The following is a 26952-nucleotide window of genomic DNA, read 5'->3' on the forward strand; positions in this document are numbered from 1 at the left end:
CATCTGACATAGAAAGACTGGTGTGTGTTGTCAGTGACCCCGGTTACACAACTCACGATATGTCTGTGTGGGTTTCTTTGGAACGTTACGGGGGAGCTTCTTTAACGAAGGAGAAAACTACAGGAGAGTAAAACAATAACAGGTGTATCATTTCATACACAACAATGTTTGAATGTTAGAAAAGTCTGAGCCGTAGGTTGAGAAAATTCTAAACAACATCCTCGACTGAATAATGATGACTGGTAGACGATAAATATTTGGAGACCATGAGCCTTGGTTTGTCCCCTCGTGTTTTGAACCCAAAACCAGAGCAGAGGGAGGGGTGAAGCAAGAGACAAGAGACAAGAGACAGACAAATTGGAAAAGGAAAAAATAGCAAAGAGAAAAAATCCCCAGTGTTTGGTTTACTTTTATTTTCAGGTACCACTCTCATTCTCAACTGAAATATTGGTTTTTCTTGGCGAACGGCCAGAGGTATTTGACCTCATTCACTTTTCACTGCAGGATCATTCAGTGAGCGGTAACCCCGCTCCCTAGGCGATGAACCCTGGGAGTATTATATTATAAATGATTGAAAAACTCCAACACACCAACCAAGGCGTAAGGGGAAAAAACAATCATTTACAGCCATATTTCATCTGATCATCATTCAGCTCTTCTATGAAACACGAGTGGTCCCATGACACTGACCTGCACCACCAGGAATGTGTGATTCACAGGAAGTTGGGTGGATTTGGCTGCTGAAAGAAGAGAGATGTCGCCCTATCTAGATTGGACCAAGCTGGAGAACCAAGCTGGAAAACCAATCTGTACTAGCAGATCTAGAAGAATTCTGCCAACACTCTCCTATGCATGTCAAATGGAACATGGCAGAGTTTTGAGAACTTTTGGCAATAACAACATATCTCCATCAGAAAATGTAGAAACAAAGATCTCGAATTGCAGGGGTTTGCTAATGATATTATCTAACAGTCCAGAGAAAATAGGGATCTTCTTACCCTCTGTGTCCTGCTATATCACGGTGATTAGCTAACAATGTTCATCCAGGGACACAGAGTACAAAATGCAAGAGAGAAAGAACCATCTGGCTGGTCCTGGCTGTGGCATGCAGCGCTGAGAGACCTGGGGCCTGTTCAGGAGAGTGCAATGTTACAGAACATTCAGATGTGTTATGTAGAACGTAGAGTGCATTCAGAAAGTATTCAGACCCTTCAGAAACGTCAGAAGTTTCCTCATCAATCTACACATAATACCCCATAATGACAAAGCAAAAACAGGTTTTTAGAAATGTTTACAAATGTATAAAAAAAAAGAAATATCACATTTACACAAGAATTCAAACCCTTTACTAAATACTTTGTTGAAGGACCTTTGGGAGCGATGACAGCCTCGAGTCTTCTTGGGTATGACGCTACAAGCTTGGAACACCTGTATTTGGGAAGTTTCTCCCATTCTTCTCTGCAGATCCACTCAAGCTCCGTCAGGTTGGATGGGGATTATTGCTGCACAGCTATTTTCAGATCTCTCCAGAGATGTTTGATCGGGTTCAAGTCCGGGCTCTGGCTAGACCATTCAAGGACATTCAGAGACTTATCTCGAAGCCACTCCTGTGGTGTCTTGGATGTGTGCTGGGTTGTTGTCCTGTTGGAAGGTGAACCTTCTGCCCAGTCTGAGGTCCCAAGGCCACTGGAGCAGGTTTTCATCAAGGATCTCTCTGTACTTTGCTCAGTTCAACTTTCCCTCGATCCTGACTAGTGTCCCAGTCCCCACCGCTGAAAAATATCCACAAAACATGATGCTGCCACCACCATGCTTCATCGTAAGGATGGTGCCAGGTTTCCTCCAGATGTGACGCTTGGCATTCAGGTCAAAGAGTTCAATCTTGGTTTCATCAGACCAGAGTATCTTGTTTAAGTACCTTTTGGCAAACTCCAAGTGGGTTGTCGTGTGCCTTTTACTTAGGATTAGCTTCCATATTGGCCTTTCTAGGGAGTTTTTCCTCGCCACCGTGCTTCTACACCTGCATTGCTTGCTGTTTGGGGTTTTAGGCTGGGTTTCCGCCTGATTGGTGGAGTGCTGCAGCAATGGTTGTCCTTCTGGAAGGTTCTCCCATCTCCACAGACGAAGTCTGGACCTCTGTCAGAGTGACCATTGGGTTCTTGGTCACCTCCCTGACCTTGGCCCTTCTCCCCCAGTTTGGCAGGGTGGGCCAGCTATAGGAAGAGTCTTGGGGGTTCCAAACTTCTTCCATTTATGATTGATGGAGGCCACTGTTGTCTTGGGGACCTTCAATGCTGTCTTGGAGCTCTACGTACATTTCCTTCGATCTCAAGGCTTGGTATTTGCTCTGACATGCACCTGTCAACTGTGAGACCTTATATAGACAGGTGTGTACCTTTCCAAATCATGTCCACAATTGAATTTACCACAGATGGACTCCAGTCAAGTTGTAAAAACATCTCAAGGATGATCAATGGAAGCATGATTCAACTGTGCTCAATTTCGAGTCTCATAGCAAAGGGTCTGAATACTTATGTAAATCAGGTATTTCTGTTTTCCCTTGTCATTATGGGTTATTGTGTGTAGATTGATGAGAAAAAAATATATTTTAGACATTTTAGAATAAGGCTGTAATGTAACAAAATGTGGATACTTTCCGAATGCACTGTATATGGTTGTCTGTGAAGAACAATAGGATATCATGAGTTGACTCTATTTGTTACATTTCTATCTGCAGTGTTGCGAACATTTTGCCTCATGGAATTCACCCCTGGTCCTAGCTCCTAATCTGGGGCTATGGACTGGACTGGAGGTATCCCATCCTACTCATTATTCTCTTCTGGGCATTAAAAGGAAAATCCTGCTGAATGTCTCCAGAGTAACATTCCCTGGGGTTATTTATTCAGGAATGTTAATGTGCTTAGAATCTGCATGTATGGCCCTTAATGTGGCCCCTATCAGGCAGCCGATCAGACGTACCGTCTCTCTGGTTGCGGTCCTTCTAGTTAACCAACAACACTGATGTAAAAGGAATCCGTTGACGATGTCATCTATCTGAATGATGGGTGCTTTAGAGGAGCATGGCCATTATAGATGTCTTTATGTCCATCAGATCCTATCAGAAGCTCTAGTGTAGATGGAAGGCAAACATTATAGTTGTAGGAAATAGCTGACCATTTTGGGGTAATTCTTGGCTTAATGTTTTCCCTGTTGCACTTGCTCTCATGTCTTGTTAGAGATTCAGGAGGACTTGAGTACATCCTGGGTATGATCCACTGTAAATATTTACATGTGCATGTCTTCTTCTTATTCCGTCTCCAGTGAAGAGGTCGTAGGGTCCTCATTAGCTGATGTGGCGACTGAGGAGCACCTCAGTGAAGGTCGGTAAATTGTAGGTACCAGGACACAGACCAGAGTCCTGAACACAGAGAAGGAAACGTCAAACACCCATAAGCATCTGTCTGTGTTGTCTCTGTTTGTGTTGCTGCTGGTGAAAAACTAAATGTCCCCCTTATTCCCCAAATAAACTTTGTTCATTCATTCATATATTCCGTTTCCCCTATACAGTTGAAGTCTGAAATGTTTGGTTGGATTCATTAAAACTCGTTTTTCAACCACTCCACAGTTTCTTGTTAACAAACTATAGTTTTGGCAAGTCGGTTAGGACATCTACTTTGTGCACGACACAAGTCATTTTTCCAACAATTGTTTACAGACAGATTATTTCACTTATAATTCACTGTATCACAATGTCTTCTTCTTCAATCTCCATTCTCCTCTCAATGATCTTGTTAGTCTATCAACTGGCTCCACTGCTCTTCATGGCATTATAAAGCATAAATAGCCAAAATGCAACACAATTACAAATCTGAGAGAGGTTCTCTCTACACGTACGATCCATGACGTTTTACAATCACTTCATCTCTCTGTAGGCTCCTAACTGAAACCAGCTGTATGGTCCTGGCCTGGGCCATGTAAATAAATATGCATGAGGCAGAGCTATCTATTAACAATGCTTTTCCTTTTGCTGATTTCCCCCTCTTTTCCCATTCTCCGTCAGTTAAAGCTGTGTACCAAACTTCCCCTGAGGAGAATTGGAGCAATTGTCAAATTCCTTGTGGATAGTGTATTTTCTGACATGGATATGTTGAGACCTCAACACTTGAGTGTTTATATTTTCTTCAAGAAAAGTAAACTGCCTGTTGAGTTCATTGAGTGTTTTCTTGCGTAATTGCGCAATAAAAGTCCATAAAGCTCCCCACCCAACCCAACTGGTTTTTGTTTGCTAGTCGAGGCCCTTCCAAAAATCATGTGACCTAGGAGGATTTCCTTCCTGGCCCAGTGGCCTCGTTTGTAACACCGTGTTTTTCTGACCCCCGACCCGCCGCATGCAAACCCATACGCCACGCTTTGATATCATCATCATCATGGACTCAACAGGACAAGGACTGAAATATATGCTCCTCTATCTATTTAAACAAACATAGATGTGTGTGTGTGTCCTGGTCTGGTCCAGTCAGGTCTAGGACAAACAGATCCTCTCCCTACTGGTGTGAGTCTCTCTGGTTGTGGTTTTATATCCACTTCTCAGCGCCCTTTAATACTTCAAGCCTCAACTGGTTTGGCAGAAAACCAGGGTTACTCCACAAATAACCCACAAACCCATTTTATGATTCATAAATAATAAATCACAGCTAATTTCACTGACAGCTGTAGTAAAACCTAATCTGCTTATAATGGTGGCCTTCAATGACATCCACATCTAGACCCCATTTCTGCTGTTTGTTTCATTTAACGATTTCCCTGAAACTGGAAGACAGAAGCCGGAGTTGTAAAAAATCAACATAACACTTTGAAAGCCAAATTTGAATGGACAGCCTACCTCATGTAACGCTGAACCCTTCGGTCATCAGACTGAAAACATTCACCTGGAGACTAATATTTGAATGGACAGCCTACCTCATGTAACGCTGAAACCCTTCGGTCATCAGACTGAAAACATTCACCTGGAGACTAATATTTGAATGGACAGCCTACCTCATGTAACGCTGAAACCCTTCGGTCATCAGACTGAAAACATTCACCTGGAGACTAATATTTCACTATCCCCTGTGGCATTAGTAATCTAATTTTTATATTCACTAACTTTACTATTGACTAACCTCTCAATCTTTGAGGAAATGTTGTGCCAACAAGTTGCTGTGCAACTGCAAATAGTGATCTAACTTAATTATGTTTTCCTCATATCAAATCAGAGAGACTGCTATAAGCCAACTTTGACAGTGAAGGGCAAAACATGTTTCATATTTCAGGCTTGACATGGAATACAAACATACAAACACTTCTATCTCTGATTGAACTGTGATTTCCTTGGTTTCCCTAGCAGTGAAGGTCATGAAATTATAGTGCCCTCTATAGACCTTCTTCACACATAACAAGTAACTGTGAATCAGGTTACAGAATCTTTCATTTTATTTTCTCAAAAGTGTGTGTGTGTGTGTGTGTGTTGGTGTTGTGTTCAAGATTGAGCTGGTGCTTAAGTCTTTTCTCAACCTGAGGAGTGTAGAGCTGCAACGGCCGAAACCTCATCTGGCGGCCGATAATAGGGCATCCTATGTGGGGGAATGTTGATGGGTTTCAGCCTCTCCCTGGAAAATCAAACTGGGATTTAACATGTTTCAGCATGGGTCTGCTGGTCACAGATGATGTCGAGTGTGGTATGATCCGTGAGCCAAAGGTCAACAAATAAGTATAAAAAGTTATAATACTTTGACGAGAGAGAGCCATAACTATGTTACATAACATTGCCTATTTTGGTGTGTATAACTCTAATAACAGAAGACTGTAGACAGAAAGTAGTCATACCCCCTTATTACACATTTTGTTGTGTTACAGTCTGAATTCAAAGTGTATTACATTTTTAAAAATCTCACCAATCTACACACAATACCCCATCATGACAAAGTGAAAACATGTTTTTAGATTTTTTTAGCAAAGTATTGAAAATGAAATACAGAAATATATAATTTATGTAAGTATTCACACCGCTGAGTCACATTTGGCAGTGATTACAGCTGTGAGTCGTTCTGCGTAAGTCTCTAAGAGCTTTTGCACACCTGGATTGTACAATATTTGCACATTATTTAGTCAATCGAGTTGTTGGTCATTGCTAGACAGCCATTTTCAGGTCTTGCCATAGAATCTCAAGTCAAACTGTAACTAGGCCATTCAGGAACATTGTCGTCTTGGTAAACAACTCCAATGTATATTTGGCCTTGTTTTTTAGGTTATTGTCCTGTTGAAAGGTGCATTTGTCTCCCACTGTATGTTTGAAAGCAGACTCTAGGATTTTGCATACCCATAACATGATGCAGCCACCACCATGCTTGAAAATATGAAGAGTGGTACTCTGTGTTGTGTTGGATTTTCCCCAAACATAACGCATTATATTTAGTACATACAATTCATTTATTTGCCACATTTGCAAAAAGGATGCATGTTTTGGAATAGTTTTATTCTGTCGTGTAGGTTAGTATTGTGGAGTAACTACAATGTTGTTGATCCATCCTCAGTTTTCTCCTATCACAGTCATTAAACTCTAACTGTTTTAAAGTCACCATTGGCCTCATGGTGAAATCCCTGAGCGGTTTCCTTCCTCTCCGACTCCTGAGTTAGGAAGGACGTCTGTATCTTTGTAGTGACTGGTTGTATTTATACACCATCCAAAGTGTAATTAATAACTTCACCATACTCAAAGGGATATATATATTTTTTTACCCATCTACCAATAGGTGCCCTTCTTTGCAAGGCTTTGGAAAACCTACCTGGTCTTTGTGGTTCAACCTGTGTTTGAAATTCACTGATCGACTGAGGAACCGTACAGATAATTGTATGTGTGGGGTACAGAGATGAGGTAGTCATCAAAAATCATATTAAACACTATTATTGCACACAGAGTGAGTCAATACAACGCATGTGACTTGTTAAAGCAATGTTTTACTCTTGAATTTCAGCTTGCCGTAAAAAAGGGCTTAAATATTTATTGACTGTAGACATTTCAGCTTTTCATTGCACTTTGACATTATGGGGTATTGTGTGTGCCAGTGACACATGAATCTTAATTTAAAATGTGGAAAAAGTCAAGGGGTGTGAATACTTTCTGAAGTCACTGTATTACTGTAGCTTTCCCATCACATTGTTACTCAGCAGATGTGAACTTATAAATATAAATGATCCTGTGAATGTATCTGAGTTTCATAAATAATACACATCAGTATTAACTAACCTCTTGCCAGCCACAACGTAAAACTAAGCCCTCAGAAGAAAGGTTGACCTTACTGGTTGAAGTTGTCCTTGTGCAGGTCATGTAGATATCTGGGCATGCGGGACTTGAAGACGTAGCGATAGCCAGCGTTAACGCTTTTCTTTAGAGTTTTCCTCGTTTGCTTCTTAGCCAGGTTGTAACGGCCCACTCCCACTGTGGTCTGGTTGAGGTGAAGAGAAGTGGGTGTCAAGATAAGATTGAAGGTCTTTCCTCAACTTAAAACAGGTCTATTTGGTCAGTATAAGAAAAAGAAAAGTAAAAACAAGATGAAGATTGATGATGTCAACATCACTCACATAGTTCCCCTGCATCAGCCTCTCGGCCCTCAGGGTGATACGAGGAGAGGAGGATAGGAAGGGAGGAGGGTTGCGGTTCTCCACTTTGGGCAGACAAACATCTTCATAGAATCCATGACCAGAGTGTCTCTGCTGTTATTGTTTGATGTGAGTTTGAGGTATAAGACTGGAGGTGAGCCAGCTAACGACATCTGATTACTACATCTATGCTGCTAAAAGAGCAGGAACATATTCTGAATATCACTCTAATTGCATGGATATGATCACTTGTAAACGACTTGATATTTCAACTATGTTAGTCTACAATACAATGTGTTTACATTGTAGAATACTCATTTACATGAGTGGACTATGACAGGGCTGTACTGACCGCTGGCCGTGGGTACTGGGGCAGGGAACCCAGGTAGATGCGTTCTGTAGGGAGGGAAGGGTACTGCTCTAGGGTGCCAAACTTGCCGTGGTGTCTTTTCTCTGGTTGCAGAACGTCCTCACATAAGACCTTTGCTGGCTTGGCGACCGTAGCCAGATTCAGATTGGCTTTTTTCTAGGGCAGGAAGGAGGCAAAATAACCCAATTATTCAGAAATAGCATGTGAAGGTATGTCCTCAAGACAAGCAACATTCAAGCAGGGTTTTAGGTTGAAATACACATCAGACATGAGGTTTCCTTTTCAACTGCTTATCACAATGGAAAGAAAATGATGAAACATAATGTAGTACGAAAAATGATAATTGAATCAGTTCACGATGGAATGGATCAATTATCAATCTTCACAGAGGATCATGATGACATACCATGAGATATCAATTCTCCATTTTGTCTGTCAATTCCTCTACATGCACTTTAACAGCTCTCTTAACACTCAATGGCGCTCCCTTCACCGTTTTGAATATGTAATTCTTATAATTGTTCTTAAATATATATATTTTTATTTAACCTTTTATACAGGTTATTCTAATTGAGATCAAATCTAATTGAAGGGCCTAGTTACCGGGGCAGCAAAATATCCACAGGTGATTGGCTGGTCTCGTCGGCCAGTGAAGAGGTCATAGGGACCTCGTTTGCTGATGTGGCGACTAAGGAGCACCTCAGTGAAGGTCGGTAAGTTGTAGGTACCAGGACACAGACCAGAGTCCTGAACACAGAGAGAAGGAAACATCAAACATCCATAAGCATCTGTCTGTGTTGTCTGTGTTGCTGCTGGTGAAAAACTACATCTCCCCCTTATTCTCCCAATAAACCTTGTTCATTCATTAATATATTCTGTTTCCCCTATACAGTTGAAGTCGGAAGTTTACATACACTTAGGTTGGAGTCATTAAAACTCGTTTTTCAACCACTCCACAAATTTCTTGTTAATAACAAACTAGTTTTATCAAGTCGTTTAGGACATCTACTTTGTGCATGACACAAGTAATTTTTCCAACAATTGTTTACAGACAGATTATTTCACTGTATCACAATTCCAGTGGGTCAGAAGTTTACATACACTAAGTTGACTGTGCCTTCAAACAGTTTGGAAAATTCCAGGAAATGATGTCATGGCTTTAGAAGCTTCTCATAGGCTAACTGACATAATTTGAGTCAATTGAAGGTGTACCTGTGGATGTATCTCAAGGCCTACCTTCAAACTCAGTGCCTCTTTGCTTGACATCATGGGAAAATCTAAATGAATCAGCCAAGACCTCAGAAAAAAAATTGTAGACCACCACAAGTCTGGTTCATCCTTGGGAGCAATTTCCAAACACCAGAATGTACCACGTTCATCTGTACAAACAATAGTTTGCAAGTATAAACACCATGGGACCACGCAGCCGTCATACCGCTCAGGAAGGAGACGTGTTCTGTCTCCTAGAGATGAACGTACTTTGGTGGGAAAAGTGCAAATCAATCCAAGAAAAACAGCAAAGGACATTGTGAAGATGCTGGAGGAAACAGGTACAAAAGTATCTATATCCACAGTAAAACGAGTCATATATCGACAGAACCTGAAAGGCCACTCAGCAAGGAAGAAGGCACTGCTCCAAAACTGCCATAAAAAAGCCAGACTGCGGTTTACAACTGCACAAGGGGACAAAGATTGTACTTTTTGGAGAAATGTCCTCTGGTCTGATGAAACAAAAATAGAACTGTTTGGCCATAATGACCATCATTATATTGGAGGAAAAAGGGGGAGGCTTGCAAGCCGAAGAACACCATCCCAGCCGTGAAGCACGGGGGTGGCAGCATCATGTTGTGGGATAGATGGCATCATGAGGTAGGAAAATGATGTGGATATATTGAAGCAACATCTCAGGACATCAGTCAGGAAGTTAAAGCTTGGTTGCTAATTGGTCTTCCAAATGGACAATGACCCCAAGCATACTTCCAAAGTTGTGGCGAAATGGCTTAGGGACAACAAAGTCAAGGTATTGGAGAGGCCATCACAAAGCCCTGACCACAACCCTATAGAAAATTTGTGGACAGGACTGGAAAAGCGTGTGCGAGCAAGGAGGCCTACAAACCTGACTTAGTTACACCAGCTCTGTCAGGAGGAATGGGACAAAATTCACCCAACTTATTGTGGGAAGCTTGTATAAGGCTACCCGAAATGTTTGACCCAAGTTAAATAATTTAAAGGCAATGCTACCAAATAGTAATTGAGTGTATGTAAACTTCTGACCCACTGGGAATGTGATGAAAGAAATCAAATCTGAAATAAATCATTCTCTCTACTATTATTCTAACATTTCACATTCTTAAAATAAAGTGGTGATCCTAACTGACCTAAGACAGGGACTTTTTTACTAGGATTAAATGTCAAGAATTGTGAAAACTGAGTTTAAATGTATTTGGCTTAGGTATACGTAAACTTCCGACTTCAACTGTTTTGGCATATCTGATACATCTGATCTTTTCTCCAATATATACACAGCAAAAAATCACATTCACATTTAAGGATTACTAACTCACCACTATGAGGTCTGGGAAGCGTTCCACTCCAGCACTGAAGTCCATCATGGGACAGGAGCCAATCGGCTTCCTCCTCCTCTCATCCAGCAGCCCAGATGGGATGCCCCCCTTCCCATAAGTCCCTGGGCCTGGAGTAGTTTGATTCTGTCACATGACAAGGAGAAATTACAATAATACCATTAATCAATTATCTTCTACCCAGTGGAGAAAAAGGAAACCGGTTCCTCTAAAGATTTCTTCCTTCTAGGGATTTTTTCCATGCCACTGTTCTGCTGCTCGTTCCTGAGTGGTCTAGGCTGAGTTACTGTAAAGCACTTGACCAATGTTCTAGTACCACAGTGACATACTTGTATGTGAGTATCGGTATATGAGTATTTGTCTCCCTCTAGTGACGCGTTACTGTATTACCTTCATTAAGTCTTTAAACCTCTCCTCCCTGCTGTCACACACTCCTCTCACACTGTACGGCTTCTTACAGAGCTCTGTGAAGTCCTGGATGTCATACCTCCCTGGGCCTACCCTGCTTCTCTAGGTTGTGGAACAGCTTAGCATTAGTTACACTGGAACCTTCCACCAATATAATTATTATGTTTCATCAGTTTAGATCACATTTTTGATTGTTTGGTGGTAATATTAATTTCACACAGCTACATTTGTGTACAGAATCAAAATATAATTAGCCTTCATACTGGCTTCGACTGGAGCTGAAAAGTCCCTAAACTGTTGCCCTCATTACAGAAGCATCAATGCATCTATATAGGACATGACAGACCAAACAAAAATAACAGGGTCTATTTCAGTGTCGGTTCTGTGATGTTGTGAAGTGATAGATGCTGTATGAAACAGAAATAATTCCCCAACAGATACAATTCATCATCATTATGATGGATGCTGCTCCCTCACCAGGAAGCGGTTGGTCAACCATGTGTCTCTATACAGCAGGTGGGGCATCTGAGCCTGCTGGGCCATCTCCTGCCCCCTCTTCCATCCTGGTCCCATGGCCCTGCTCTGGACTACCTGGGGGCTGAAGTCCCCTGTGTCCACCTCATACCGACCTGGACCCAGATTACGCTTCTGACACAGACAGAGAGATACACAAACAGGAGTGGAATAAAATAGAATTGAATAGAAAATAAAATATCACTTTATTATTTCAGCTGTAGTTTATTAGTTCAGCTCAACACATGCATTGCACACACACACACACACATTTAGGAGGAGAGTAATGCAAAGCCTTGACACATACTGTATCTTCCAAGTAAATTGTTTTGAAAATCACATCAAATCGAATGAGATACTGTAATGTGCTTTTATTTACCAAGGCACTTATCAGTCTCTTGCAGTGGTTGATCTCTGTGAACGTGCCAATCTTCTTTTTGGACGGGTAGACTCCTGAAACATCAAACCTTATTGAGAAAAAGAAGATTGAAAGAGTTTATGATTGTTATTTATTTGGTGCTATAGACCTACAATGCTATAATAGATATTTACAAGAGGTGTTTACAATCATTATTGTCATGTTTCATAGAGGTCATTTCATGGAAATATTAGAAGCAAAGAACCTTGCAGACTGTGTTCCAAATGGAGCCCCTGTGAACTTTTTGTTGCTCATCTTTGATCATAACCTATTCCCAGGCATTTCCAATCAATTACAGCAAATGTCAGATGGCTATTGTTTACCTGTCCCAGAAGTGACGTCAGTGCCAACTCTGACGTCATGTGACATGTAATTAAGTCGTTATCGGGATCCATAATGTAAGCCAGCATAAGCTTGTCAATTGTTTTATTATAGTTGGCTATACTAGACATGTGTTCATAAGTAAATTAAATAAATAAATCTAACAATCGAAAAAAAAAATATTCGTATGAAATTGATTTTTAAGTATCAAAACGTATTTTACACATGCTCGCATATTCTGCAGGTGCCCACTATCTCTCAGTTGAACACGGGTCAACTACTTGCCGACTGCAGTTCATATTCAGGTTCATATTCTCCTAAATTACATTCCTGGTGTTTTTGTGTCGACGAGTGGTTTTGCCTCGGCACATATTAGGTTACCTGTTGTTGGCTGTCCACACATGTCCGTCTCTGACAGTGATTGCGTAACAATATCGACGGCCTTTGAGAATAATTAATTAAGCTATCGACGCATCGAGTTATTTCTCACGGTTTTGCAATGGCAAACGCTGCATTTGAAACCCGTCAGTGGAAAAGTTTGCTCCAATCTCTGAATGGAATCCTAGTTCATTATGGAGCGTTCAGGAACACAATGTGCACGTGAGGTCTTTTTTTCAAGTTGACTATGCCTGCGGGCAAGCTAACATGTTTTGTGTCACAGGTAACTTGTCGGGGCTGATTTCCAATATACTGTTTGCTTGGATCGTTACGCGTCAGCTACCCCTAAAGTTCTCTAACAATTGTATATACAAGTAGGATTTCATAATACTTTATTATGGAAGAAGAGAGTGTGTACGACTCATTTCCAGATTTGAAGGAGCTGGAAAATAAAATTGTGATAAACTCCGGAGAGCCTGTTGAGGTGGATGCAGGGGGATGCTTTGCTCGGTGCTGAGTGGAGTTCTAATCGTCCGGAGGCGAGAGACAACCGCACCAGCGACAGTCTGACCGACAAGATCAGAAACTTGAAACTGGAGATGGTAAGGATTCCTTTGCAGAATGCAATATTGAATAGTTCTGTACGATTTGATTATACAAACTGTGTGTGTGCATTCATTTATTCTGTTCAGTTCTATGATTGAGTTTATTTTTCAAAGCTATACAAATGCTGAAAAGAACTCTCCCACCAGACCATGTTTGGCTGGCATTAGTGACAACCACTTCACTTTTATTAATGACAGGTCTGTCACCACCTCACCCAGCTGAGGCCCTCATTCCATTCAAAACATTTTAAGTCTAAATTCCTCTGCTCACTACTGTCATCTCACATTGCCTCCTTCCACAGGGCTGTCTGCGTGCTACAGACGTGCGGATCCTGCACCAGCTGGTGACGGTGCATGAGGCTATGGAGGCTGTGCGCTGGCTGCTTGAGGAGCGTGGCACTCTGGTCAGCAGCCTGACAAGCAGCCAGTGTAGCCTGGCTGAGGGGCCTGGGTCTGGCTTGTCCCCTTGCAGGGAGGGCCTGAGTCTGGCCCTAACTAGCTGGCAGAGTCCTCTAAATGATGCCAATGAAGAACCAGAAGAGCTGAAAGTACCAGATAGCATCTCTGGGGACAGCTACTTCCATATGCTCACAAATGCCGTTTCTTGTAATGACACAGAGTTGACACTAGAGGGCGTTGTTAGCCCTCCTGAGAGAACAGGAGAAACTGGGACACCGCACTGTGGTCTCCCAGAGGAGAGACAAGGGGCCTCGGAGGGTGAAATTGTGGGGGTGGAGGAACAGACCATTCCCAGTTGTGAGGTTCTGTTGGGGTATGACACTCAGTGGTGCTGGGTGGAGTCTCAAGACGATGTGACGTTTCTCTGACGTTATAAGCACAATTCAAAAGATGCTTTATGACATGAAACCTTCCCTCTTCGCCTACCAAAATTAGATGCAATGGTGCCAGTTGGACATGAGGTGCCGTCCTGGACTAGGAGCGACATTTAAATTGACATTAAAGTGTCCATGGTGGACTGGATGAATGCTAGTAGCATTGTTCTCTAGAGGAGCAAAATCAAGGCGTACTCATATTTTGATTTAGCTACTTTGGTTTGTCAGTTGTTGCCCTTTTGCTTTTCAATGAGTCACCGTTGCCACTTTCAACTAGATGTAAATCATGTTCTCACTATCACATGTTTTGCTAGAGAAAGCTTATGTAGAGGGCTCAGCAGAAAATGCATTGACGTTATGACATATCATAAATGGACGCAGACATTTGACATCTAAAAGGCCATTAAGCCGATCACAACTCCAGTGTGATACTATAATTAATCCTTATTTTCTGGATGCAAATGTGTTACTCAGAATATTATTCTGTTGAATGAAATAAAAAGACAATTTTTTGCCCAACCATAGTCTCCAGCTGCACATTTTCATTTAATAGGCCTAAGAATGCATATCAAGACAGCGTAGACCTTTGTGTGCCCTGTTCCTGTCCGTTGGAAGTTGGTGAACCCGACATTGTCCAGCAGCTTGGTGGGCTGATGACGTGTGAGAATGCCAGCTATGTCAGGAGATAACAGTAACCTACTGCTGTTTAACAATTATAGGACTGTGACCAGAACCAGGACTTAAGTCCCAGATACACACATTTTTAAAACTATCACAACAATACAATCGTAATAGGACAAATTTATTTTAATGCAGTGTTAAGATGAACAATCCAACAGAGGACCACAAGAAATAGAAACTAAACACCTGTCAATAAGCATTTGTAGATTTGGTAGTCTAGTCTGGCAGGAAACATGTAGAAAAAGAGAATACATTGCTGATGCTCAGATGCTATGCACTAGAGGTCGACCGATTATGATTTCTCAACGCCGATACCGATTATTGGCGGACCAAAAAAGCCGCTACCGATTTTTATTTATAATAATGACAACAACAATACTGAATGAACACTTATTTTAACTTAATATAATACATCAATAAAATCTATTTAGCCTCAAATAAATAATGAAACATGTTCAATTTGGTTTAAATAATGGAAAAACAAAGTGTTGAAGTAAAAGTGCAATGTGCCATGTAAGAAAGCTAACGTTTAAGTTCCTTGCTCAGAACATATGAAAGCTGGTGGTTCCTTTTAACACTTCAATAATCCCAGGTAAGAAGTTTTAGGTTGTAGTTATTATAGTACTATTTCCCTCTATACCATTTGTATTTCATTAACCTTTGACTATTAGATGTTCTTATAGGCACTTTAGTATTGCCAGTGTAACAGTACAGCTTCAGTCCCTCTCCTCGCTTCTACCTGGGCTCGAACCAGGAACACAACGACAACAGCTACCCTCGAAGCAGCTATACCCATGCAGAGCAAGGGGGACAACTACTCCATGTCTCAGAGCGAGTGCCGTTTGAAATGCAATTAGTGCGCACCCCGCTAACTAGCTAGCCATTTCACATCACATCGTTACACCAGCCTCATCTCGGGAGTTGATAGGCTTGAAATCAAACAGCACAATGCTTGAAGCATTACGAAGAGCTGCTGGCAAAACTCACGAAAGTGCTGCCTACCATCGCTGAGTCACTCTGCTCTATCAAATCAGACTTAAATATAACATAACACACAGAATAACAGAGCCGTAGGTCATTAATATGGTCGAATCCGGAAACTATCATCTCGAAAACGAGACATTTATACATTCAGTGAAATACGGAACCATTCAGTATTTTATCTAACGGGTGGCATCCAGTCTAAATATTCCTGTTACATTGCACAAAAGTCAATGTTGTCATAATTACGTAAAATTCTGGCAAATTAGTTCGCAATGAGCCAGGCGGCCTAAACTGTTGCATATACCCTGACTCTGCGTGCAATGAACGCAAGAGAAGTGACAATTTCACCTGCTTAATATTGCCTGCTAACCTGGATTTCTTTTAGTTAATATGCAGGTTTAAAAATATAGATTTGTGTATTGATTTTAAGAAAGGCATTGATGTTTATGGTTGGGTACACGGAGCAGTCCTTTTTCGCAAATGCGCACTGCAGCTATTATATGCAACGCAGGACACGCTAGATAAACTAGTAATATCAACCACGTGTGGTTATAACTAGTGATTATGATTGATTAAGTTTAATGCTAGCTAGCAACTTACCTTGGCTTACTGCATTCGCATAACAGGCAGTCTCCTCGTGGAGTGCAATGAGAGGCAGGTGGTTAGAGCGTTGGACTAGTTAACCGTAAGGTTGCAAGATTGAATCCCTGAGCTGACAAGGTAAAAATCTGTCGTTCTGCCCCTGAAAAAGGCAGTTAACCCACCGTTCCTAGGCTGTCATTGAAAATAGGAATGTGTTCTTAACTGACTTGCCTAGTTAAATAAAGATGTAAATATATATATATTTTTTTTTTAAATCGGCAAAATCGGTGTCCAAAATTACAGATTGTTATGAAAACTTGAAAAATCGGCCCTAATTAAATCAGCCATTCCGATTAAATCGGTCAACCTCTACAATGCACACTGCATATATTTATCTAATTAGTTCACTTACAAGACATTCAAAGGCTCCGACAATTTACTAGATCTTGGGATTTTGCCAAACTGTAGGGTCATTTTAAGCTGTGTAACAGTTTGAGTGGATTTACAAAAACAGGTTCTCCATATTTTCTTACATTTCAAACAATTCAATGGTCAGTGTTTCAAACTAAGCATTTGGAACAAAAAGAAAAGCATGCTAGCTGCTAGTGAATGTATTAGTGTGAAGGATACCATGTTGGTTGTAGTGCCTAAAAGTTTGAGACTGGGCGCAGCACCCTCATTGGCTTAGTCGACAGTGGCTGGTCATCCTCCTTCAGCCTAGGGCAGAAGGCTGGTCTGAGGTAAGTTTGGCTGGCTGAATCCTGATCCAGGGTACAGTAGAAAGTGTAGAGACACGCCATCCTCACTGCATCATAGAAGCTCAGGATTCCACTGTCCACATCCAGAAAGACCCCAATCCGTCTGGGTGGGTTGGAGTCCGGTGCATGGAACGCAAATGCCAGCCAGTCATGCTGGGCAGAGAACTGCTGCTTGCTCTTGCTGTAACTCAGACTCCATGATTGGTCATCAGTGCCGAGCTTGCAGGTCACCGCTATCTGGGATGGGCCAAGGAAAGCTACACCGATGGCCCAAGAAGAGAGCCCCTCTACTTCCACCTCCCAATTGTGCACACCCTTGGAGGAGATAATGACTCCCATCACACAGTAAGGCCGATCAAGGTAACATGGTTCCTCATGTCGCTGGTCCTCCTCAGTCACCCACACAGAGCCAGAGTCAGGGTCCAACTTCAGTTTAGGGTGGGCACTTAATTCAGAAAAGAAAATGACATCTCCTACAGAGACATAATATTAGAGATACGAGCAAAAACGTTACTTTAAAATGGCTGACAGGAACAATTGGCTGGCCAAAAACACAATAGGCTTCTAATGTACTATAGTTGTGTGAACGCTTAGATAGACGAATATTGAACTAATCAGTCTAATAATTATATATTTTTTAACTTGTATTAACTGCGCTTCATGGAGACGGAATACCTTGAAATGTTTTCTGGAGAGTCTGGAATAGGGGGGTGATTCTAGATGAAGCCACAAGCTTGGTTCCACTCCAATTACTAAGCTTCTGCATCTGACGGGAACAAATGTCCCTTTGAAGCAGGTCTGCCCTGCAACAGGGAAATTTAAGATCACTAATGTTCAGAATTTAGCGAGATGAACATAATGTGTAGTCTGTTGCACCAATTATTTACATACTTGTAAAGACATTTGTCAATGAAATACTGTGGTGCTGGTCATTAAAAAAGTTTTTTTTAAAGGAATGACATTTAATTATTCTACTTTGAGGGAATTGTTTGTGGGTGGTGTCTTCAGCTATAATTCAGTCAAAAATAAAAAAATTAATCATTTCAACTTACCACTCCTCATTCTTCAAGAGCTGTTTAATGAAATTGAACAGTTAAAATAAATCCTTAGGAAAAGTAGCCATACTCTTAATGAATTGATAATTAGCATAAGTGGCATTGGGTGCGCTGCCTACTGTTTTTTTTGTTTTTGTGGTGCCAAATTTCAACTCTCATTTAGACTTACGTCCCAGTACACTCCTAGCCTGGACAAACTAGACAATGCTGTGCTCACCATTGTTTCAAATCAGCGTTCAGTCTTTCTTTTAAAAAAAACATGCATTATGCCCAAATCATGCTTTTGCTCTACCTGGAGCAGCACCAGGGGGTCACTGATGGTCTGAGTCTTCAGCAGGGTGTCCTGTGCCTGTGTCAGCCTGTCCTGCAGCCTCCTCAGGCCCTCTGTCCGCTGCTTCCCATTCCTGCTCTCCTGCACCATGTCCACAGAGAACCTCTTCTGCCACGCCTGCTCCTCAAACTCCAGGAACAGCTTGATTCTGCGCAGGAAGGCTGTGCACTCACTTTGCTGCCTCTCCAGACTGGCCTGTTAAATAAATGGGTGACCGTCAGGAGTGTAACCTGATTAAACCAGACAGACACTGCATTCACGCTGGGGCCAGACAAACACTGCATTCACGCTGGGGCGGAGTTATTGACTTGGAGGCCCCAGGCAGAAGCCAGTCTTAGTTAAATAGACATGGGCGGGGGCCTATCAAGGCTACTGAACAAAGAGCTGTTCGGAGCCAGCTCTTCTAGGTGAAATAATTAAAATGCCCCTTACTACTAAAAAGGTATTTGCGTTGCCACAGAACAAGGGTGGGCAATAATTTTGACTCGAGGGCTACGTCAGGATTTCAAAGTTCAACGGAGTACCGCACAGATTTAAACATTTTGACTGATTTGTTCACCAAAAGCTATTATTTGCAGGCAAGAAAAGAAAAAAAAGGCAGTATTAAAAAAAATAGCCGCGCCCATGTTTCATGAGGAAATAAAAGATCCCAGAAACGTTCCATATACACAAAAAGCTTATTTCTCAAAGATGGTAAACAAATGGTTCCCTGTTCGTAAGTATTTCTCCTTTGCCAAGGTAATCCATACACCTGACAGGTGTGGAATATGAATCTGATTCAACAGCCTGATCGTTACAGGTGCACCGAGGACAATCAAATGTGCAGGTCTGTCATAACACAATGCCACAGATGTTTCAAGTTGAGGGAGCATGCAATTGTCTTGCTGACTGCAGGAATGTCCACCAGATCCATTGGCAGAGAACTTAATGTTTGTTTCTCTACCAACAACCACATCCAACATGTTTTAGAGAAAGTCAGTACATACAAATGGCCTCAACCACGTGTAACCACACCAGCCACCCACATCCAGCTTCTTAATCTGCGGGATCATCCGAGACCAGCCACCCCGGACAGTTGATGAAACTGAACTGAAGCATTTCTGCACAAACTGTCAGAAACCGTCTCAGGGAAGCGCATCTGCATGCTTGTTGTACTCACCAGGGTCTTGACCTAACTGCAGTTCGGCGTCGTACCCGAATTCAGTGGGGTACACGCTCACCGTCGATGGCCACTGGCATGCTGGAGAAGTGTGCTCTTCACAGATTAATCCAGGTTTCAACTGTACCACGCAGATGGCAGACAGCGTGTATGGCGTTGTGCTGATGTCAGCGTTGTGAACAAAGTGTCCCATGGCGGTAGGGTTATTATGGGCAAGCATAAGCTATGGCCAACGAACACAATTGCATTTTATCGATGACAATTTGAATGCAGAGATTGCGTGAGGAGATCCTGAGGCCCATTGTCGTGCCAGTCATTTGCCGCCATCATTTCACGTTTCAGCATGATAATGCACAGCCCCATGTCGCAAGGATCTGTACAGAATTCCTGGATGCTGAAAGTGTCCATGTTCTTCCATGGCCGACATACTCCCCTGTCATGTAACCCATGGAAAATGAGTGGGACAACATGCCACAATCAACAGCCTGGTCAACTCTATGCAAAAGAGATGTCGCGCTGCACGAGGTAAATGGTGGTCACACCAGATACGGACTGGTTTTCTGATCTACGGCATGACCTTTTATTTAAGGTATCTGTGACCAACAGATGCATATCTATTCCTTCACGTGACATCCATAGATTAGGGCCTAAAACAGGTGAATTGACAGATTCTCATATGAACTGTAACTCAGAAAACTCTTACATTTTTGCATTTATAATTTTGTTCAGTGTACATATTGTCTGTTTTACACTTTCAAGTTAGGGATTCATAAATTGTGGGCCAATACCTATATCTGTTATTTTCCTATTCAATATTGACAATACTGATATATTTTATGGACTTCAACAATTCTAGCACAGATACAAACTGCAACCAAGTTATGTTCATGAGGCTAAAAAGGAAAATATGGCAAATGACTTGAAGATGGGAAAGGAGAAAAACAAATATTTAACCACAACTTGAGTGAAATGCATCAGGGAAGAGCATAGTTAGTAATTGTATGCAAAGGAGATGCGTGTAGAAAAAAAGTTGTCAAAACCACAATTGAAAATAATGCACAGTAACATGCTGACCAGACCGCACGTGTTGATTTTGTACACACACACGATCAAGACACGCAGGTTGAAAAATCAGAACCAACTAAATTAATTTGGGGACAGGTCAAAAAGCAAACAATTATGGCAATTTAGCGAGCTTGCTGTTGCTAGCTAATTTGTCCTGGAATATAAACATTGGGTTGTTATTTTACCTGAACTGCACAAGGTCTACATCGACAATTAATCCACAGATAAAAGGGTAAACCGAGGTGGTTTCTAGTCATTTCTACAGCTTCTTCTTTTTGGACTTTATATGGCAGTTGGCAAAGAACTTTAAGGTGCATTACCACCACCAACTAACTGGACTGGAGTGTGGACTTCAGTTCATCTTTCAAATCACCCACATGGGTATATGCTCCTAAAAACCAATGAGATAGGAGAGGCGGGACTTGCAGTGCATCAAGCATCACAAATAGAACCAAGTTCTATTTTAGAGCCTGGCTATGCAAACGCTCTTGAGCAGTGTAGTGCAATGATTGACGCTCACATGCCGCGCAGAGGGAAGCGGAAGACACATAGGCCTGTGTCTCAAAAACAGTCAGGTTTCAGGCATGGGGTCGTAATAGTGAAGTCGTTCAAAACTGTTCAATATCTAGAGACAAATTTAAAGGAGGAAAACAGATACCAATCCATTTGTCACAAGCACTATAATTTTTTATATCACCTTTATTTAACCAGGTAGGCTAGTTGAGAACAAGTTCTCATTTGCAACTGCGACCTGGCCAAGATAAAGCATAGCAGTGTGAACAGACAACAGAGTTACACATGGAGTAAACAATTAACAACTCAATATCAGTAGGAAGGGGAAAAAAAAGAAAAAAAAGGGGGAGTCTATATACATTGTGTGCAAAAGGCATGAGGTGGTAGGTGAATAATTACAATTTTGCAGATTAACACTGGAGTAATAAATGATCAGATGGTCATGTACAGGTAGAGATATTGGTGTGTTGGTGTGCAAAAGAGCAGAAAAGTAAATAAATAAAAACTGTGGGGATGAGGTAGGTGAAAATGGGTGGGCTATTTACCGATAGACTATGTACAGCTGCAGCGATCGGTTAGCTGCTCAGATAGCAGATGTTTGAAGTTGGTGAGGGAGATTAGTCTCCAACTTCAGCGATTTTTGCAATTCGTTTCAGTCACAGGCAGCAGAGAACTGGAACGAAAGGCGGCCAAATGATGTGTTGGCTTTAGGGATGATCAGTGAGATACACCTGCTGGAGCGCATGCTACGGATGGGTGTTGCCATCGTGACCAGTGAACTGAGATAAGGCGGAGCTTTTACCAAGCATGGACTTGTAGATGACCTGGAGCCAGTGGGTCTGGCGACGAATATGTAGCGAGGGCCAGCCGACTAGAGCATACAAGTCGCAGTGGTGGGTGGTATAAGGTGCTTTAGTGACAAAACGGATAGCACTGTGATAGACTGCATCCAGTTTGCTGAGTAGAGTGTTGGAAGCAATTTTGTAGATGACGTCGCCGAAGTCGAGGATCGGTTGGATAGTCAGTTTTACTAGGGTAAGTTTGGCGGCGTGAGTAAAGGAGGCTTTGTTTGCGGAATAGAAAGCAGACTCTTGATTTGATTTTCGATTGGCGATGTTTGATATGAGTCTGGAAGGAGAGTTTACAGTCTAGCCAGACACCTAGGTACTTATAGATGTCCACATATTCAAGGTTGGAACCATCCAGGGTGGTGATGCTGGTCAGGTGTGCGGGTGCAGGCAGCGAACGGTTGAAAAGCATGCATTTGGTTTTACTAGCGTTTAAGAGCAGTTGGAGGCCACGGAAGGAGTGTTGTATGGCATTGAAGCTCGTTTGGAGGTTAGATAGCAGTGTCCAAGGACGGGCCGGAAGTATATAGAATGGTGTCGTCTGCGTAAAGGTGGATCAGGGAACCGCCCGCAGCAAGAGCAACATCATTGATATATACAGAAAAAAAAAAGAGACGGCCCGAGGATTGAACCCTGTGGCACCCCCATAGAGACGGCCAGAGGACCGGACGCCCTCCGATTTGACACACTGAACTCAGTCTGCAAAGTAATTGGTGAACCAGGCAAGGCAGTCATCCGAAAAACCGAGGCTACTGAGTCTGCCGATAAGAATATGGTGATTGACCGAGTCGAAAGCCTTGGCAAGGTCGATGAAGACGGCTGCACAGTACTGTCTTTTATAGATGGCGGTTATGTTATCGTTTAGTACCTTGAGCGTGGCTGAGGTGCACCTGTGACCGGCTCTGAAACCAGATTGCACAGATGAGAAGGTACGGTGGGATTAGAGTTGGTCAGTGACCCGTTTGTTGACTTGGCTTTCGAAGACCTTAAATAGGCAGGGCAGGATGGATATAGGTCTGTAACAGTTTGGGTCCAGGGTGTCTCCCCCTTTGAAGAGGGGGATGACTGCGGCAGCTTTCCAATCCTTGGGGATCTCAGACGATATGAAAAAAAGGTTGAACAGGCTGGTAATAGGGGTTGCGACAATGGCGGCGGATAGTTTCAGAAATAGAGGGTCCAGATTGTCAAGCCCCGCTGATTTGTACGGGTCCAGGTTTTGCAGCTCTTTCAGAACATCTGCTATCTGGATTTGGGTAAAGGAGAACCTGGAGAGGCTTGGGCGAGTAGCTGCGGGGGGCGGAGCTGTTGGCCAAGGTTGGAGTAGCCAGGCGGAAGGCATGGCCAGCCGTTGAGAAATGCTTGTTGAAGTTTTCGATAGTCATGGATTTATCGGTGGTGACCGTGTTACCTAGCCTCAGTGCAGTGGGCAGCTGGGAAAGGTGCTCTTGTTCTCCATGGACTTCAGTGTCCCAGAACCTTTTGGAGTTGGAGCTACAGGATGCAAACTTCTGCCTGAAGAAGCTAGCCTTAGCTTTCCTGACTGACTGTGTGTATTGGTTCCTGACTTCCCTGAACAGTTGCATATCGCGGGGACTATTCGATGCTATTGCAGTCCGCCACAGGATGTTTTTGTGCTGGTCGAGGGCAGTCAGGTCTGGAATGAACCAAGGGCTATATCTGTTCTTAGTTCTGCATTTTTTGAACGGAGCATGCTTATCTAAAATGGTGAGGAAGTTCCTTTTAAAGAATGACCAGGCATCCTCAACTGACAGGATGAGGTCAATGTCCTTCCAGGATACCCGGGCCAGGTCGATTAGAAAGGCCTGCTCACAGAAGTGTTTTAGGGAGCGTTTGACAGTGATGAGGGGTGGTCGTTTGACTGCAGCGCCGTAGCGGATACAGGCAATGAGGCAGTGATCGCTGAGATCCTGGCTGAAGACAGCGGAGGTGTATTTGGAGGGCCAGTTGGTCAGGATAACGTCTATGAGGGTGCCCTTGTTTACAGATTTAGGGTTGTACCTGGTGGGTTCCTTGATGATTTGTGTGAGATTGAGGGCATCTAGCTTAGATTGTAGGACTGCCGGGGTGTTAAGCATATCCCAGGTTACATCACCTAACAGAACAAACTCTGAAGCTAGATGGGGGAGCGATCAATTCACAAATGGTGTCCAGGGCACAGCTGGGAGCTGAGGGGGGTCGGTAGCAGGTGGCAACAGTGAGAGATTTATTTCTGGAGAGAGTAATTTTCAAAATTAGTAGTTCGAACTGTTTGGGTATGGACCTGGAAAGTATGACATTACTTTGCAGGCTAACTCCTCCCCCTTTGGCAGTTTTATCTTGACAGAAAATGTTATAGTTGGGTATGGAAATCTCAGAATCTTTGGTGGCCTTCCTGAGCCAGGATTCAGACACGGCAAGGACATCAGGGTTAGCAGAGTGTGCTAAAGCAGTGAGTAAAACAAACTTAGGGAGGAGGCTTCTGATGTTGACATGCATGAAACCAAGGCTTTTTCGATCACAGAAGTCAACAAATGAGGGTGCCTGGGGACATGCAGGGCCTGGGTTTACCTCCACATCACCCGCAGAACAGAGAAGGAGTAGTATGAGGGTGCGGCTAAAGGCTATCAAAACTGGTCACCTAGAGCGTTGGGGACAGAGAATAAAAGGAGCAGATTTCTGGGCATGGTAGAATATATTCAGGGCATAATGCGCAGACAGGGGTATGGTGGGGTGCGGGTACAGCGGAGGTAAGCCCAGGCACTGGGTGATGATGAGAGAGGTTGTATCTCTGGACATGCTGGTTGTAATGGGTGAGGTCACTGCATGTGTGGGAGGTGAGACAAAGGAGGTATCAGGGGTATGAAGAGTGGAACTAGGGGCTCTATAATAGCGTACATGGGAGATTATTCACGAGCGAAGTAGGACCTCAAGTGGAGTAGGATGGCAAGATAATTTAGTTTAATACATTAGTTATGCCAAGTTCACGAGGCTGCCTGATCATGTCAGGCCCCAGGCATGAGCCATCGTTCATAAATGCATTTTGTCCCCCTACACCAAACGCAGGTTAAAATATCAAAACAAACTCTGAACCAATTACATTAATTTGGGGACAAGTCAAAAAGCATTAAACATGCATAGCAATTTAGCTAGTTAGCTAATTTGTCCTATTTAGCTAGCTTGCTGTTGCTGGCTAATTTGTCCCATTTAGCTAGCTTGCTGTTGCTAGCTAATTTGTCCTGGGATATAAACATTGAGTTGTTATTTTACCTGAAATGCACAAGGTCTTCTACTCCGACAATTAATCCACACATAAAACGGCCAACCGAATCATTTCTAGTCATCTCTCCTCCTTCCAGGCTTTTTCATCTTTGAACTTATATGGTGATTGGCATCTACACCTTGACCACGACATCCGGTAAAAATGTTGTCTTTCAATCAACGACGTGGATATAACCAATGAGGAGATGGCGTGGGTACCTGCTTCTATAAACCAATGAGGAAATGGGAGAGGCAGGAGCTTGCAGCGCAATCTGCTTCAGAAATAGAAAGAGTTCTATTTTAGCCCTTTGTCAACGCAGGCGAGGAATGTGGGTGCAATAATTGAATAACATGGATTCCTAAATTTATTTTGCGACGCTCGCGCACGCGACGTGTCCGGTCTGCCACTACATGCACTCACTATTCAGACTAGTTTAACAGAAGTGGTGAGAGGAGCCTCAACATTTCATGTGGGGTTTGGGTTAATTTTCTTGCTGACATAGTCAACATGATAGGCTCGGTGTTACCTTGGAACGCGAAGCAGCTTCATCAATTTTTGCCAGGCCATTCTTTACTTCAGTCAGACTCTCTTTAATACCCTGAAGTTTGAGGTGACAGTTCCCCTATCAAAACAATTAAAGACATAACATTGATTAATTGTACAATTAGTGATTTACCAATTAACAAGACACATTCTAATAGATTATGAAAATAGCGCAAACTCAAAGTATCTTCCATGCATGCTTATGCACAAGTGGCCAAAATGAGAATGAGACACCACCTCACCCTTAAAGTATCCAGCGCATCTGCCAGTTTCACGACATTGTGCCCATCCAGGTGCTTGGCCTCGGCAGGTAGCATGCAGTAGGCACACAGGGGGGTCTGGTCTGTCTCGCAGTAAAGTTCCTGTTCCTTCCCGTGCTCTTTGCAGAGTCTGCCAGTGTCGCCCATCGGGCTCACCAGAACGTGTTGGCGCAGTACAGCGTTCTCAAAGTGTGGTATGATGTGGACGGTGCAATATGACTCTTTGCAGCTGACACAACTCTTTTCTGCGAACATCCTCTGATCACCTTTGCAAACAGTGCAGTCGACACCGCTTGCACGTTTACTGTGGTACTTTTCAATTATGTTGTTAAGTACCACGTTGTTTTTCAAGTTTAACGTTGAATCGCACGGTGCAAGGCAAAGAGGACAGGTGTAACACAGTCTCTCGAATCCACCCTCGGCATTGATGTTTTCGGCATTGATGTTTTCGACTTTCACCGCAGATCTTTTCAACTGCTTCACACAGCCTTCACAATAATTATGACCGCAGGGCAAAGTCACAGGCTCGACAAATATGTCACGGCAGACGGCGCAAATAAGCTCCTCGTCAAGAGATATGAACTCCATGCCAAACAAATGTACGGTTCAGAATATAACCAAAACGAGTGCGCTCTCTTCAATAACTAGGTAAATTGGTTGTGATGAAAACGAAAATTGAGAAGAGAAATGTATAAGTGCTTCGTCCAATCAAAACGGTCCGTTTCAAATTTGAATGTCACGTGACTTTACTGTACAGCTTTTGAATCTGGTGCAGTTTCATTTACACATGTTCATTACTTTGTTGTTCCAGTTGAATTACTTTGCTGTTGATTTTTTTCACTTCGGTT

At 42.7% G+C, this 26952-nt stretch overlaps 3 protein-coding genes across 4 annotated transcripts; 1 reads left to right on the forward strand and 2 right to left on the reverse strand.

Moving 5' to 3' along the window:
- Positions 1-391: 391 nt before the first annotated feature.
- On the reverse strand, positions 392-12769 carry LOC118374500 (lymphocyte expansion molecule-like). Of its 2 annotated transcripts, XM_035760934.2 has the most exons (11): positions 12632-12769; positions 11891-11978; positions 11476-11646; positions 10981-11100; positions 10573-10716; positions 8612-8755; positions 7991-8164; positions 7621-7752; positions 7339-7484; positions 5554-5648; positions 392-3418 (listed from the first exon to the last, which is right to left on the reverse strand). In XM_035760934.2, exons 3-11 carry the CDS (start codon positions 11569-11571, stop codon positions 3372-3374), a joined length of 1098 nt encoding a protein of 365 aa, XP_035616827.1. In that variant the 5' UTR covers positions 11572-11646; positions 11891-11978; positions 12632-12769; the 3' UTR covers positions 392-3371. The 2 variants fall into 2 exon arrangements, with proteins under 2 accessions (XP_035616827.1, XP_035616828.1); XM_035760935.2 differs by lacking the exon at positions 10981-11100.
- A 324-nt stretch (positions 12770-13093) lies between these two features.
- On the forward strand, positions 13094-14585 carry LOC118374501 (leucine rich adaptor protein 1-like). The gene is made up of 2 exons (XM_035760936.2): positions 13094-13230; positions 13536-14585. The coding sequence occupies exons 1-2, from the start codon at positions 13117-13119 to the stop codon at positions 14058-14060; spliced, it is 639 nt and encodes a 212-aa protein (XP_035616829.2). The 5' UTR covers positions 13094-13116; the 3' UTR covers positions 14061-14585.
- A 262-nt stretch (positions 14586-14847) lies between these two features.
- Positions 14848-26812, reverse strand: LOC118374490 (E3 ubiquitin-protein ligase TRIM41-like). Its single transcript, XM_035760911.2, has 6 exons — positions 26087-26812; positions 25828-25923; positions 18419-18652; positions 18124-18143; positions 17747-17874; positions 14848-17544 (listed from the first exon to the last, which is right to left on the reverse strand). Exons 1-6 carry the CDS (start codon positions 26690-26692, stop codon positions 16961-16963), a joined length of 1668 nt encoding a protein of 555 aa, XP_035616804.1. The 5' UTR covers positions 26693-26812; the 3' UTR covers positions 14848-16960.
- Positions 26813-26952: the final 140 nt, after the last annotated feature.

This window comes from Oncorhynchus keta, chromosome 23 (assembly GCF_023373465.1).
Source record: "Oncorhynchus keta strain PuntledgeMale-10-30-2019 chromosome 23, Oket_V2, whole genome shotgun sequence".
Taxonomy (NCBI): domain Eukaryota; kingdom Metazoa; phylum Chordata; class Actinopteri; order Salmoniformes; family Salmonidae; genus Oncorhynchus; species Oncorhynchus keta.